Here is a 12,907-nt window from a genome sequence, read left to right as displayed (position 1 = left end):
TGCATAAGACCTTCACTGCCTAATTTTCAGAAGTAGATCAACAGGCCTTTCTTCCTAGTCTATTGTAGTCCGTGTATGCTTCAAATCAGTCAGACTCAAACTCTTCTGACCCCTCCCTAGTACAAATATTACATCATAACCCAGAAAACAAGTGTATTCCAGTGTCAACAACACCTGACCAAAGAGAGTGACTGATAAAACTAAAAGAGAAGAGACTGACAACTCCTAACTATAAAACGGTAGCAATGAATTTGGCCACAGAGCTGATATAGTAATGATCATGTTTTTCTTTCATTAAATATTTATTAAAAAACCCACTACCATCAAGTTGATTCTGATTCATAGCGACCCTATATTTTATCAAGGAACTGTTATTTTCAAGCCACTGTTCCAGGTAAAGGAAAATTTCAAGAAATGAGATATATGATGTATCAAGTCTCTCCCTATAAAAAAAATTTATGATTTCATTAGTGAATTTATAGCTTCCGAAATCAAAACAATCCACTGTCTTTTCTGTTTATCACTAGGCAAAAGGAACAAAGAGACTATGAGTGGGAAATCAGAAACCAATCTTTGCATGAAGAGGCTTTAAGAAAAAAACTCAAGAAAACAACATGCTGCAGAAGATCAAAATCTTGATCAATGTTATTTGTCAGGGCTCTGGACGTATTCTATCCTGAAGTCATGCAACAAATGCACATGCACATATAGCCCAAAACTTTGATGACACTAAAAAAGGCTGGAGTGTATATTCTGTAAAGGGCTGCAACAACGATCACTAACAATCGAAACTTTGGTTTTACCAGTCCTATTAGAAGTTACCTGGTGGTAAATCAGGATCTGTGGGAGCAGTTTGCTGAATTCTTCGGGCTTTTATTGATAATTTTGTGTTCTCAGTAGTACTACGGTTGGTAGAATTAGAGCCACAGCTTTCATGGTCATCCTAGTTTTGTTTTCAAGAAAAAAAAAAAAAAAGCATCGATCACCATTCAAGAACTAGGAAAACTTTTGTTGAATATATGCAGTTTTATGGTTGAATATATGCAGTTTATGGTTACTAAGTCAATTAGATACACTCTTATACTTTTAGCTCTAAAAATCTAGATAACCAAACAATTTTCATGATTTGCATTCTCAAACAGCATTTAAAAAAATAACTAGTAGTTTAAAATCACAAATTCTTCCTTTCGTTAGCTGGTATCAAAAAAATTACTCGATGATGTGAAAAAACAACTTTATTTATGCTCTTTCAAGAGAAAAGACTATTTAATGAAAGCTTTTAAACACTTTCGATCTCTATCAGAGCACAAAATAAACAGAAACGGTCTTAATTTTCCCCTCTTTGTTGCTTGTATGTTAAGATTCTCACTATTTTGAGTTAAATTAAGATTCCAAGCTGTCTTCTGAATTGGCTACAATGATTAATCTTAATCATCCACAGAGTTTTTTACATCCTATTTGATAATGTTTACTGAATTATTAATCAGTAAAAAAAATTTTTTAATAGGTTATGACACATATAGCATAGAAACACAAATCCTACACATTTTTAGATTTATTTCCTTATTTATAATATGCAAAAGATTACTCTTTTCCTTCCTTGATTTATTTACATAATGAAAATATTTATTTAATGCTTCTTAAGTGCTACTTGCTGGATTAATAAGACAGATACAATACCTATCCTCAAGGATTTCAGAATATATCAAACACTTAAACAACTAGTGCTACAACAGCAGTACTTATTGGTTGTCTGTAATTCCGACAAGAAGAACCTGAGAGGTTAGGCCCTTAAAACTGAGTATAGGAATTTTTTAGGTTAAGAATAGAGGTTAAATGGGGGGTAGGGGGGACTACAAGCAAGAGCAATACCAGAGTACAAACAAGGAATTAGTTGAATAAGGTCACGGTATATGTTAAGATGGAAGAACAATACCAAAAGCCAAAGGGATAACTCAAAGAATGAATGAGAAGTTAAAACTAAATTAACAAGCATAGATTGCTCTTTCAAAAACGATGACCATGAGCAGGAGGAAAGAGATGGGGTAGTAATATGAGGTAAAAGCATCTGGTATCTTTTTATTCCTTGTTTTAAGGATAAAAGAGTACATTTTGGATTGAAGGAAAGATGAATATTAGGAGTAAGAGATTAAAAATACCAACTTGAAGGGTAACTTATGGTGGGTGGGTACACTGTGGACGATCAAATTCATTAAACAATAATGAAACTATTTTATAATACAAGAATGGTGATAGATATAATTTTTCTCTCATACATTTGAAGAGAAATTTTCAAGAGCAAGTACAAAAATCATAATCACTAAATTTATCAAATAGGGTACTTAAAAAAAAAAAAAAAAACTTGATCCTGTTGAGTCAATTCTGACAGGGCAGAGTAGAACTGCCCTGCCCCACAGGGTTTCCAAGAAGCAGATGATGGATTCGAACTGCCAGCCTTTTGTTGAGCAGCTGTAGTGCTTAACTACTAAGCCACAAAGCAAATACTTGCGATGATAAGACCTCCTTAGAAAACAAAAATTGCTACTTAATACGACACAAAAAGAATCATATAACAATAAAAGGTGAATCTTTTACAAGATAGCATGGCTTAAGAAGCTAGTGATATATCAGCACAAAAATTTGTTTAAAACTTTAATACAAACAAAAAGAGGTTTGCTATCAGAAACAATAAAAGAAATTTTCACATAAACTGATATCCATTTTAAGTTAGTGCAATACAAACTTTACAGTGTTTCATTCCGCAGAACAAATTCATTATTCAATCTGGTTATTTTGGGGGTATGTTGTAGTCTTTAAAATACTAAAAGACTACTATGAATAAAACCTTACTATAATTACTTTTAGTTCAACTTATATCCTTAAAAATGACTGTAGTCATACACTTCTGTCTAACGTTAACATTAAAAGCACACTATTAATTTTTGAAGCATGTGGTTGTCTCAAAAGCCCAGAAGTAAAACATGTTCATTAAAGAGATGCGAAAAAATTCCAAGTGAACTGCCAAAACTAGCATAATTATAAAAATATTTAACGCTGAAACCATCTGAAATCACATACTGTATATAGATTACAGTGATGTCATAATAAACATTCCAGCCAAAATGCACTAAAACTACTACTAGTCCAATAAATCTGGCATATACCAGATGACAAACATTTTAAATCAGAAGAAAGAACAAGTTATTTTTACCTTATTTTTAAAAAAGTTATCAGCAACTGTTAGGATAAAAGGTATAGACTAAAGATGACTTTTCAAATAGAATTAAAGAAAACACAAGGAGTAAAGCTTCCCTGCAAACTACACGTTTTTATTATTCAAAAGGAAAACAAACTGAATAACTTTATTTGCTTAAACAAAATTTATAATAAACATGCATTTTTAGTATGCTTAAAAAATGATCATTAATCATGTTATTCATAGACGTATGTCCTATGAAACAAACATTACAGCAAATGTGTAGGCACATCTTAATTAAGGTTAGGAAATTATGGTTACATATATAATCAGAAAATAATAATTTGATAATTTGAACTTAATTTCTTTCAATTACATTTTAATTGTATCAATTACAACTGGGCTTCCATTCAAATCCTCCCCAACTAAATAAAAATAAAACAAGAATAATTACAGTATTTACTACCAAAACTAGAATTATTTCCATCATTAGTTTTGAGTTCATCATCTTCTGTTAACCATCTTCTGGATCAATAAGCATTTTTACTTCACTGAAAGCCTGCAATTACTAATAAAAGAAACTCTGTTCTCAAAAGTACATGCTAAAATATTTTGAGATAATTTTTAATCCCAAACACATTACAGTTATATTTTTCTTATTTAGGTTACAATTTTTCCAAAATGTCTGGTGAATATATTTCATGGCAAAAGAATGTTTTCTCTTGGGGACCACACAGCTATTTCTGAAAATACTGCCCTTTGCTCCTATGAAACAAGCAAGAATGTCATCTTACAAAAGTTCCTAACAGAGGGAAAATGTGGTATACACTGTATGTAAATTAAAAAAAAAAAAATTAAAACCTTTTCCACAGACTTTCATACTGTCAGACCATAGGTTCATGTTGCATACTTTTCACCTTAGACTTCACTGTTGTTGTTAGTTGCTGGAGACTCAGCTTCAACTCCTGGCAACACATGAAATGTTGCCTGGCCCTGTGCCGCCCTCAAGATTGTTGATATGCTCCACCCCATTGTTGCGCAGCCACTGTGTATTTTGAATGCCTTCCAGTGTAGGAGGCTCATCTTCCAGAACTATGTCAAGCAATACTATGTTGTAATCCATAGGGTTTTTTCATTGCCTCATTTTCCACAGTAGATCGCCAGGCCTTCCTTGTTGTTGTTGTTGGGTGCTGTGGAGTCAATCCTGACTCATAGCAACCCCATGTGAGAGGAGAACTGCCCCATAACGTTTCCAAGAATGTAATCTTTACGGAAGTCGGCTGCCACATCTTTTTCCCATGGAGTCACTGGGTGGGTTCAAACCACCAACCTTTCAGTTAGCTGCCGAACACTTAATTGTTATGCCATCAGGTCTCCTTTCTTAATCTGGAAGCTCCTCTGAGCTGTCCACCACAGGTGACCCTGCTGGTATTTGAAACACCAATATCAACCAGCGTAACGACACACCAACCACCAGAATGTGACAAACTGACAGATGGGTGGTGGAGCCCTCATAGAACTCATTTCCACGGAATCGATTGCAACTTATAGAGACCCTATAGGACAGAGTAGAACTGCCTCATGGGACTTCCAAGGCTGTAATCTTTACAGGAGCAGATTGCCACATCTTTCTCCCGCACAGCAGCTGAAGGGTTCGAACCACTAATCTCTCAGTTAGGAGCCAAGTGCTTAACTACCGTGCCACCAGGGCTCCTTGGAGCCCTTAAAACAAGTGACTGAATCAGTCCAAGTGCTTTTCTAAAAAATAGAGAAAGAGGTTGAGATGCAAGATAAACATGAAGAAGAAGAAAATAAGAGGTACAACTAAGAAGTGATGTGCTCTTAAAACTTTAGGTTTATAAAGGCACTGCACTTGGCAAGCAGAAAAGGACTAAGGCTCCCCTGGCAGCTCTGATCATCAAAAAGTTCCTGAAACAGAGTGAGAGAAGCTTAAAAATGAACTGCTAAAACAAGGCTCTTACAGACGTTTACCTTTCTCCTCTCCAGTAGCTAGTACAATTGGAATCATCAGACCCAGTGAAGAATCCCTAAGAATACAACACTTCACAGACATTTAGCCAAATAAAATCACCAACTCAGAAATACACTTGGAGAACACAACAGAGAGCCAAAAAAAGACAAAAAACACATTCATTAGCTTTCATAGCAATAATGGCTCACCTCTACCCTGAAAGCAATACTAATTAAACTTACTTTTAGTCATTTAAAAAAAAAAAAAAAACAGCACATTCAAGGAAGTACTGTTTATGCTCCAATCTCTTCTACATCAGCTTTAGCCCGCAGAGGTGGCTGCTTCCACCTTCTCTCCCATCAAGGGTGGGGATAGGCAGTTATGGTAGACTGGGGAAGACGGGAAGGGAGAAGGCCCTCCCTTGTGTTGTTTTACTTGATTCTCCCAAAAAGGAGGAATAGCTAACCTGATTAGCCAAAGCTGAACATTCATTCGTCCACATTCTAATAATGAAAGAGATAACTGTACTAACTGTGAATACTTCTACGTACTCAGTCTCTCTTCTCTCTCTGAGATCCATGCTACTCAGTAATAGGACCAGGAATGTGTTCCCCAGATGGCCCAAGAATTAGCCATCTCTCCTCTGCCTCCTTTTCACACAAAAAAACCACCTGACCCAAGACGCTGCTTCAGCATGTTGTTGTCAGGTACCACGAAGTCGGTTCCAACTCACAGCAACCCATGTACATCAAAACGAAACACTGCCTGTCCTGCACCATCCTCACAATCATTGTTACGTCACGAGTCCGATATACTATGTGAGCATAAGTTCAATCATACCATGTCAGTTAACATTAACATATGTTAGGGAAAATTTGTTGTTTATGGCTGCCTATAACATCCCATTCCTTCTAATATCAGACTACCCCCCTTTTTAGCCACTAGATTGAAATGATTAGACCCACTCTTAGATAAAAAAAAAAAAAAAAAAACTCTTAGATATGGAAGCTCAAATAGGAAGAAATTCAAGGAGAAAGGCACAAAAGCACATACAGAAGCACCCTTCCCTAGGCCACATTCTACCATCTGTTTTTGAGACAGACAAGGCATGGGACTGGCTGAGGTAGATAGATTCAGGCTCGATACTCCTAATTGAAGCCTCAAACAAGATTCACTGCCCCTCCCCACCTATGGATTGTTAAAATGCATTCTCTTCTGAGTAAATAACCTTTTCTTACATTTAGTCAGCGGCAAGTAAACGGCAACTTCCTCAGGGTTGTTTTTCAGGTTCCCCGCCGGTGCGGAGCTTGCACAGCATCCCAGAGTCCTGTTGGACCCTCAGCAGCCCCCATGAAGGACTACATCTTCGTTCCAACAGGCCGTGCGGGGGCCGGGGGCAGGCATGTCCATCCTGAGTTCCAGCTGCGCAGGCATCTGATTTCCATAATCCCTCCCCTTCTCTTGGAAATCTCTACCCACTTCATGAATAAAGATAATGCATTCCCCTCCCCCCAGCCCTAAAACCTTATAAACCCTGGGAGGTCCTTTGTTCAGAGAGAGACTGGAGGCTAGTATAGGCAGAAAGCACTTCTCCACCTCTCCCTCACGAGCCTCTGCCTTTTCTCTCTGTCACAAATAAAAATAAACCTTTGTTCTTGTGAAACTTCTGAGCCTCTCCTGGTCGTTCTCGGTCAGGAGATGGCAAGGACCTAGGCAGAACTTAGTTTTGAACTGGGAAATCTTTACCTGCAACATTTTTACCAGAATTTACTGGGAGAAACTGGGTGCTTGAACAGATTAATAAGACTGTACTTTGTTTTCTTGTACGTATATAGTCCCTTAGCAAAAACTGAGAAGCCCTGGAGGCACAGTGGTTAAGAGCTTAGCTGCTAACCAAAAGGTCGGCAATTTGAACCTACCATCTACCCTGCAGGAAAAGATGTGGCAGTCTGCTTCCGTAAAGATTACAGCCTTGGAAATCCTATGGGGCAGCTCTACACTGTCCTGTAGGCTCACGGTGAGTTGAAATCAACTTCACGGCAACAGGCGGCAAGGACTAACTGCAGAAGGAAAGGCATTGGGTACTTGCAAAAAAATAATTAGTATAATAGATGTACCCTTAGCCAGGTACTTTATTTATCTATTTGAAGAAATATATATATATATACACATATACATAAACAGATTAAGAGCACTTTATGACTTGATCAGAAAGTATATATCACAAAGAAATATCCGTTATCTTTATTAAGCACATATGTATGCCAGATATCAAGTATTTTAAGGATGAGGAAACTAAGGCTTAAGAAGCCCCAAGGTCAAAAAGCTAGAAAGCAACAGAGCTAAAATGAATATCTGGATCTTTCTGAATGTAAACGCCCTCCTGTCAGCCACTAAACTTTAAGAGAGAGAAGGGGAAAGGGAGCCAGAGAAAAAGGGAGGAGAGAAAGGAGGAAAAGAAGTAAACAGGAAAGGAGGGAAAATAAAAGGGAGAGAGGAAACAAGAGGAAGAGAAAAAAATATATAAAATAATTTTATATTTGTAACACTTCAGTGTGTCACATACTGCTAATGACATTATATTTAACAATCCCACACAATCCTGTCAAAGACTATCCCCATTATATAGATGAAGAAACTAATGCATCAAGAGATTAAGTAAGTGGTTCAAAAACATCTCACTACTAAATGGCACAATCCCAACCACTACTGTGACCTTATGAGAAAAGACCAACTGAACAATACAGTACTAAGTACCACATATTCTGGGAAGGGAGAAATCACAGTGAGCTTGCGTAGTCAGGAAAACATCACAAAGACTCCCCATTGCTGTCCAGTCAATTCTGACTCACAGAAACCCTATAGGACAAATACAACTGCCTCATGGGGTTTCTAAGGTTGTAAATCTTTACGGAAGGAATCTGCCACATCTTTGTCTCATGCAGCAACTGGTGGGTTCGAACTGTCAACCTTTCAGTTACCAGCCTAGCGCTTAACCACTGCACTACCTGGGCTCCTCTCACAAAGAATACAAGGTTTCAAAAGACTTGTGCCCTGAAGAAAAAACAGAAGGTTGAACAAAGAAAGGTGGGAAAAATGAAAGCATATTTCTTATTGAAACGCGTAGAAGTAATACAATTTAGGGAGCCCTGTACTCTGTCCTATAGAGTCGGTAAGAGTCAGAATTGACCCTATGGCAATGGTTAATCTATTTTAGGCAAAAGGGATGGCAGTGAAACATCAGACTGTAAAAGGAAGCTAGGGAAAAAGGCAGAGGGCCTTGAAAGTCAATCCAAAAAACCTAAGCTTTATTCTATATACTGGAGAGCCAATGAAACTTATAAGTGGGAAAGTAACAAAGTACCTCATTGGTTATGTGTGGGACAAAAAGAAAGGAAACTGCAAAAGCAGCGAACTTGCAATTAAAAAATTGTTATAAAAGTTCAGAAATTAAATGATGAGGAAAGTAGCAATGAGAACTAAAAAAAAAAAAATGTGACCACCTCAAATTTAACATGTCTTAAAACTAAAATGCATAAAATCTGCATCTGACTACCTTTTTCCCTATTCCCCACACACACACAAAAAAAATCTTATTCTGTTGTTTTTAGGTGCCACTGAATCAGTTGCCACTCACAGAGACCCTATGTACAACAGAACACTGCCCTGTCCTGTGCCATACTCACAATCATTGTTATGCCTGAGCCCATTGTTGCACCCACTATGTCAATTTATCTCTTTGAGGGTCTTCCTTTTCCACACTAACCTTATACTTTACCAAGCATGGTATCCTTCTCCAGGGACTGGTCTTTCCTGACAACATGTCCAAAGTAAATGAGACAAAGTCTTACCTTCCTTGTTTCTAAAGACCATTCAGGCTCTACTTCTTCCAAGACAGACTTGTTCGTTCTTCTGGCAGTCCATGGTATATTCAACATTGCTCGCAAACACCGTAACTCAAAGTTGTCAGTTCTTCCTCAGTCATTCATTGCCCAGCTTTTGCTTGCATATGAGGAAATGGAAAATACCATGGCTTAGAGCAGAAACACCTTAGTCCTCAAAGTGACATCTTTGCATTGCAACACTTTAAAGAGGTCTTTTGCAACAGATTTGCTCAATGCAATGTGTCTTTTGATTTCTTGACTGCTGCTTCCATGGTTGTTGATTGTGGATCCAAGTAAAATGAAATCCTTGACAACTTCAATCTTTTCTCCATTAACATGATGTTGCTTATTGGTCCAGTTGTGAGAATTTTTCTTTTCTTTATGTTGGGGTGCAACCCATACTGAAGGCTGCAGTCTTTGACCTTCATCAGTAAGTGCTTCAAGTCCTTTTCTCCTTCAGCAAGGAAGGTTGTGTTATCTGCATACTGCAGGTTGTTAATGAGTCCTCCGTCAATTGTGATGCCCTATTCTTCTTCATATAGTCCAGCTTCTCAGATTATTTGCTCAATACAGATTGAATAAGTATGTTGAAAGAATACAACCCTAACATATACCTTTCCTAATGTTAAACTATGTGGTATCCCCTTGTTCTGTTCCAATGACCGTCTCTTGGTCTGTGTGCAGGTACCACATGAGAAAAATTAAGTGTTCTGGAATTCCCATTCTTCACAGTGGTATCCATAATTGGTTATGATCCACACAGCTGAATGCCTTTGTACAGGCAATAAAACAGAGGTAAACATCTTTCCGGCATTCTTTGCTTTCAGCCAAGATCCATCTGACATCAGCAATGATAGCCCTCATTCCACATCCTCGTCTGAATCCAGCTTAAATTTCTGGCAGTTCCCTGCTGATGTACTGCTGCAACTGCTTATTGAATTGTCTTCAGCAAAATTTTACTTGTGTGTTATAGTAATGATATTATTTGATAATTTCCACCTTTGGTTGGATCACCTTTTTTTTGGAATAGGCATAAATATGGTTTCCAGTTGACTGGCCAGGCAGCTGTCTTCCAAATTTCTTGGCATAGATGAGTGAGCACCTCCAGTGCTGCATCCTCTTGTTGAAATATGTCAACTGGTATTCTGTCAATTCCTGAAACCTTGTTTTTGGCCAATGACTTCAGTGCAGCTTGGACTTCTCCTACAGAACCACTGGTTTGTCATCACATGCTACCTTCTGAAATGGTTGAACGTTGACCAATTTTTCATATTGTGACTCTGTATTCTATCTTCTTTTGATACTTCCTGCATCACTCAATATTTTCACCATAGAATCCTTCAATATTGCAACTCAAAGCCTGATATTTTTTAGTTCTTTTGGATTGAGAAATACCAAGCTTGTTCCTCTCTTTTGTTTTTCTATCTGTAGGTCTTTGTACATTTCATTATAATACTTTAGTTGTCTTCTTGAGCCGCCCTTTGAAATCTTCTGGTCAGCTCTTTTACTTCCTCATTTCTTCTGTTCACTTTAGCTACTCTACATTCAAGAGCAAGCTTCACAGTCTCTTTTGACATCCATTTTGGTCTTTTCTTTCTTTCCTTTCTTTTTAACGACCTTTTGCTTTCTTCATGTATTATGTCCTTGATGTCATTCCACTGCTCATCTGGTTTTCAGTCATTAGCATTCAATATGCCCAATCTATTCCTGAGAGGTCTCTAAATTCAGGTGGGATAAACTCAAGGTCATAATTCGGCTCTCGTAGACTTGCTCTAATTTTCTTCAGCTTCTACATGAACTTGCATATGAGCAAGTGGTGGTCTGTTCTGAAGTCAGTCCCTAGCCTTGTTCTTTGATGATATTTAGCTTCTCTATTGTTTCTAGCCACAGGTGTAGTTGATTTGATTCCTGTGTATTCCATCTGGTGAGGTCCATGTGTACTCTGCAGTCGCCGTTTATGTTGTTGAAAAAAACGTATTTGCAGTGAAGAAGTCGTTGGTCTTGCAAAATTCTATCATGCGATCTCCAGCATCGTTTCTAGCAACAAGGCCAAATTTTCCAACTACCAATCCTTTTTCTTTGTTTCCAACTTTCACATTTCAATCACCAGTAATTATCAGTGCATCCTGATTGCATGCTTGACCAATCTCAGACTGCAGAAGTTGGTAAAAATCTTCAATTTCTTCATCTTTGGCGCCAGTAGTTGGTGCATGAATTTGAATAATAATCGTATTTACCGGTCTTCTTTGTAGGCATATGGGTATTATCTTTTTGATGACTTCCAATTTTCCTAGATTCATACTTTGTACATTCCACTTTCTGATTATTAATGGATATTTGCAGCTATTTCTTCTCATTTTGAGTCATGTCACATCAGCAAATGAAGGTCCTGAAAGCTTGACTCCATCCACGTCATTAAGGTCAACTCTACTTTGAGGAGGCAGCTCTTCCCCACTTGTATTTTGAGTGCCTTCCAACCTGAGAGGCTCATCTTCTGGCACTATATCAGACAAAGTTCTGAGGCTATTCATAAGGTTTTCACTGGCCAGTTCCTTCAGCATTAGACAGCCAAGTCCTTCTTCCTAGTCTGTCTTAGTCTGGAAGCTCCTCTGAAACCTGTCCATCATGGGTGACTCTTCTGGTATTTAAAACACCAGTGCCATAGCTTTCAGCAACAGAGCAACACGCAAGCCACCACAGTATGATCAAAAAAAAAAAAAAAAAAATCCTGCCCTACTATACCTTAATTCAGTCAATGACTTCTCAGTATCCTGAGAAAGTGGAACATTCTCTTACTTTTATAATCTCCTCTAATTCTTAAGATGATGCTAACGAGCAACATTCTAGCATTGTACATTTCAGGGTAGAAAACGAGATGCTTGACCATGAATCATATACGATGATAGTGCTCTCTAAACTACCCACAATACAACCAAATGAATGCTTTAAAAGAAAGACCTAATATTTAAAGGAAAAACAATGAATTCAACTTTAGGTATGTGGTGTTTCTACCGAAGAAACATCACACCAACATGTATGTCCACAAGGGAGCTGAACATGCAGTATTATTGTGTGCTGTCAAATCAATTCCAACTCATTGCAACCCTATATGACAGAGTAGAACTGCCCTATAGGGCTTCCCAGGCCTGATATCTTTACAGGAGCAGACCACCAGGTCTTTAATCCCACAAAGCAATTGGTGGATTCAAACTGCAGACCTTTCAGTTACCAGTTGAACACTTAACCACTGTGCCATGAGGGCACCTTCAAATATATACTAGTAGAGATCAATACAGAGATCAGAGTTGGGTAAGTATCTGGGAATCATCCAAATAGAAGTAATATTTAACTATTAGACTTCAGATAAAAAGAAAGAAAATGATTTATGCTTCTGATAATATGACAGACTAGATAAATGTAAACATTATAAAGGAAAAAAAAAATGCTAGCAATAAAGTTAAAAAAAAGAAAACAAAATTTTAGCCAGGCTCAAAGCAGTAAGTCAGACTAAAGAGACATGCTAGGCTCAAAGTACAAAAGCTGGCAGAGGAGGTGAGGAATAAAGCAGACTCAAAATGGTCCATGTAAGGCCGGGCACCATTTCCAGGCTCTTTACTTGAAACCTAGTATTGGGTGAAATATTCCACTCATGATACACATCAATTTCAGAACAGCAATTACCTCTGGTGAAGAAATTAATGAGAGAGACACGGAGATCTTCACACATCAAGTACACTAATAAACTTTTATTTCTCAGGGGAAAACAAAGCCTAAATATGGCAAAACATTACGAATTATTAAACCTATATGAGACGCACAGAGGCATTCATATTATTTACGAAAATTTTCTGTAGG

At 37.6% G+C, this 12,907-nt stretch overlaps 1 protein-coding gene across 28 annotated transcripts in view; it reads right to left on the bottom strand.

The window, feature by feature from the left end:
* VPS13B (vacuolar protein sorting 13 homolog B) overlaps positions 1-12,907 on the bottom strand; it is a 916,907-nt gene that overhangs the window by 850,455 nt on the left and 53,545 nt on the right. For all 28 annotated transcript variants that reach the window (XR_010317809.1, XR_010317810.1, XR_010317811.1 and 25 more), the window contains exon 3: positions 823-943. Coding sequence is in view for 25 of the 28 variants with exons in the window: in XM_064267936.1 (XP_064124006.1) it covers positions 823-943 (121 nt within the window). In the remaining 3 variants the exon portion in view is untranslated. The remainder of the gene's footprint in view (positions 1-822; positions 944-12,907) is intronic.

Source organism: Loxodonta africana, chromosome 14 (genome assembly GCF_030014295.1).
Source record: "Loxodonta africana isolate mLoxAfr1 chromosome 14, mLoxAfr1.hap2, whole genome shotgun sequence".
Classification (NCBI taxonomy): Eukaryota; Metazoa; Chordata; class Mammalia; order Proboscidea; family Elephantidae; genus Loxodonta; species Loxodonta africana.
The sequence above is the reverse complement of the archived record's forward strand: the minus strand, read 5'-3'. Positions and strand labels throughout refer to the sequence as shown.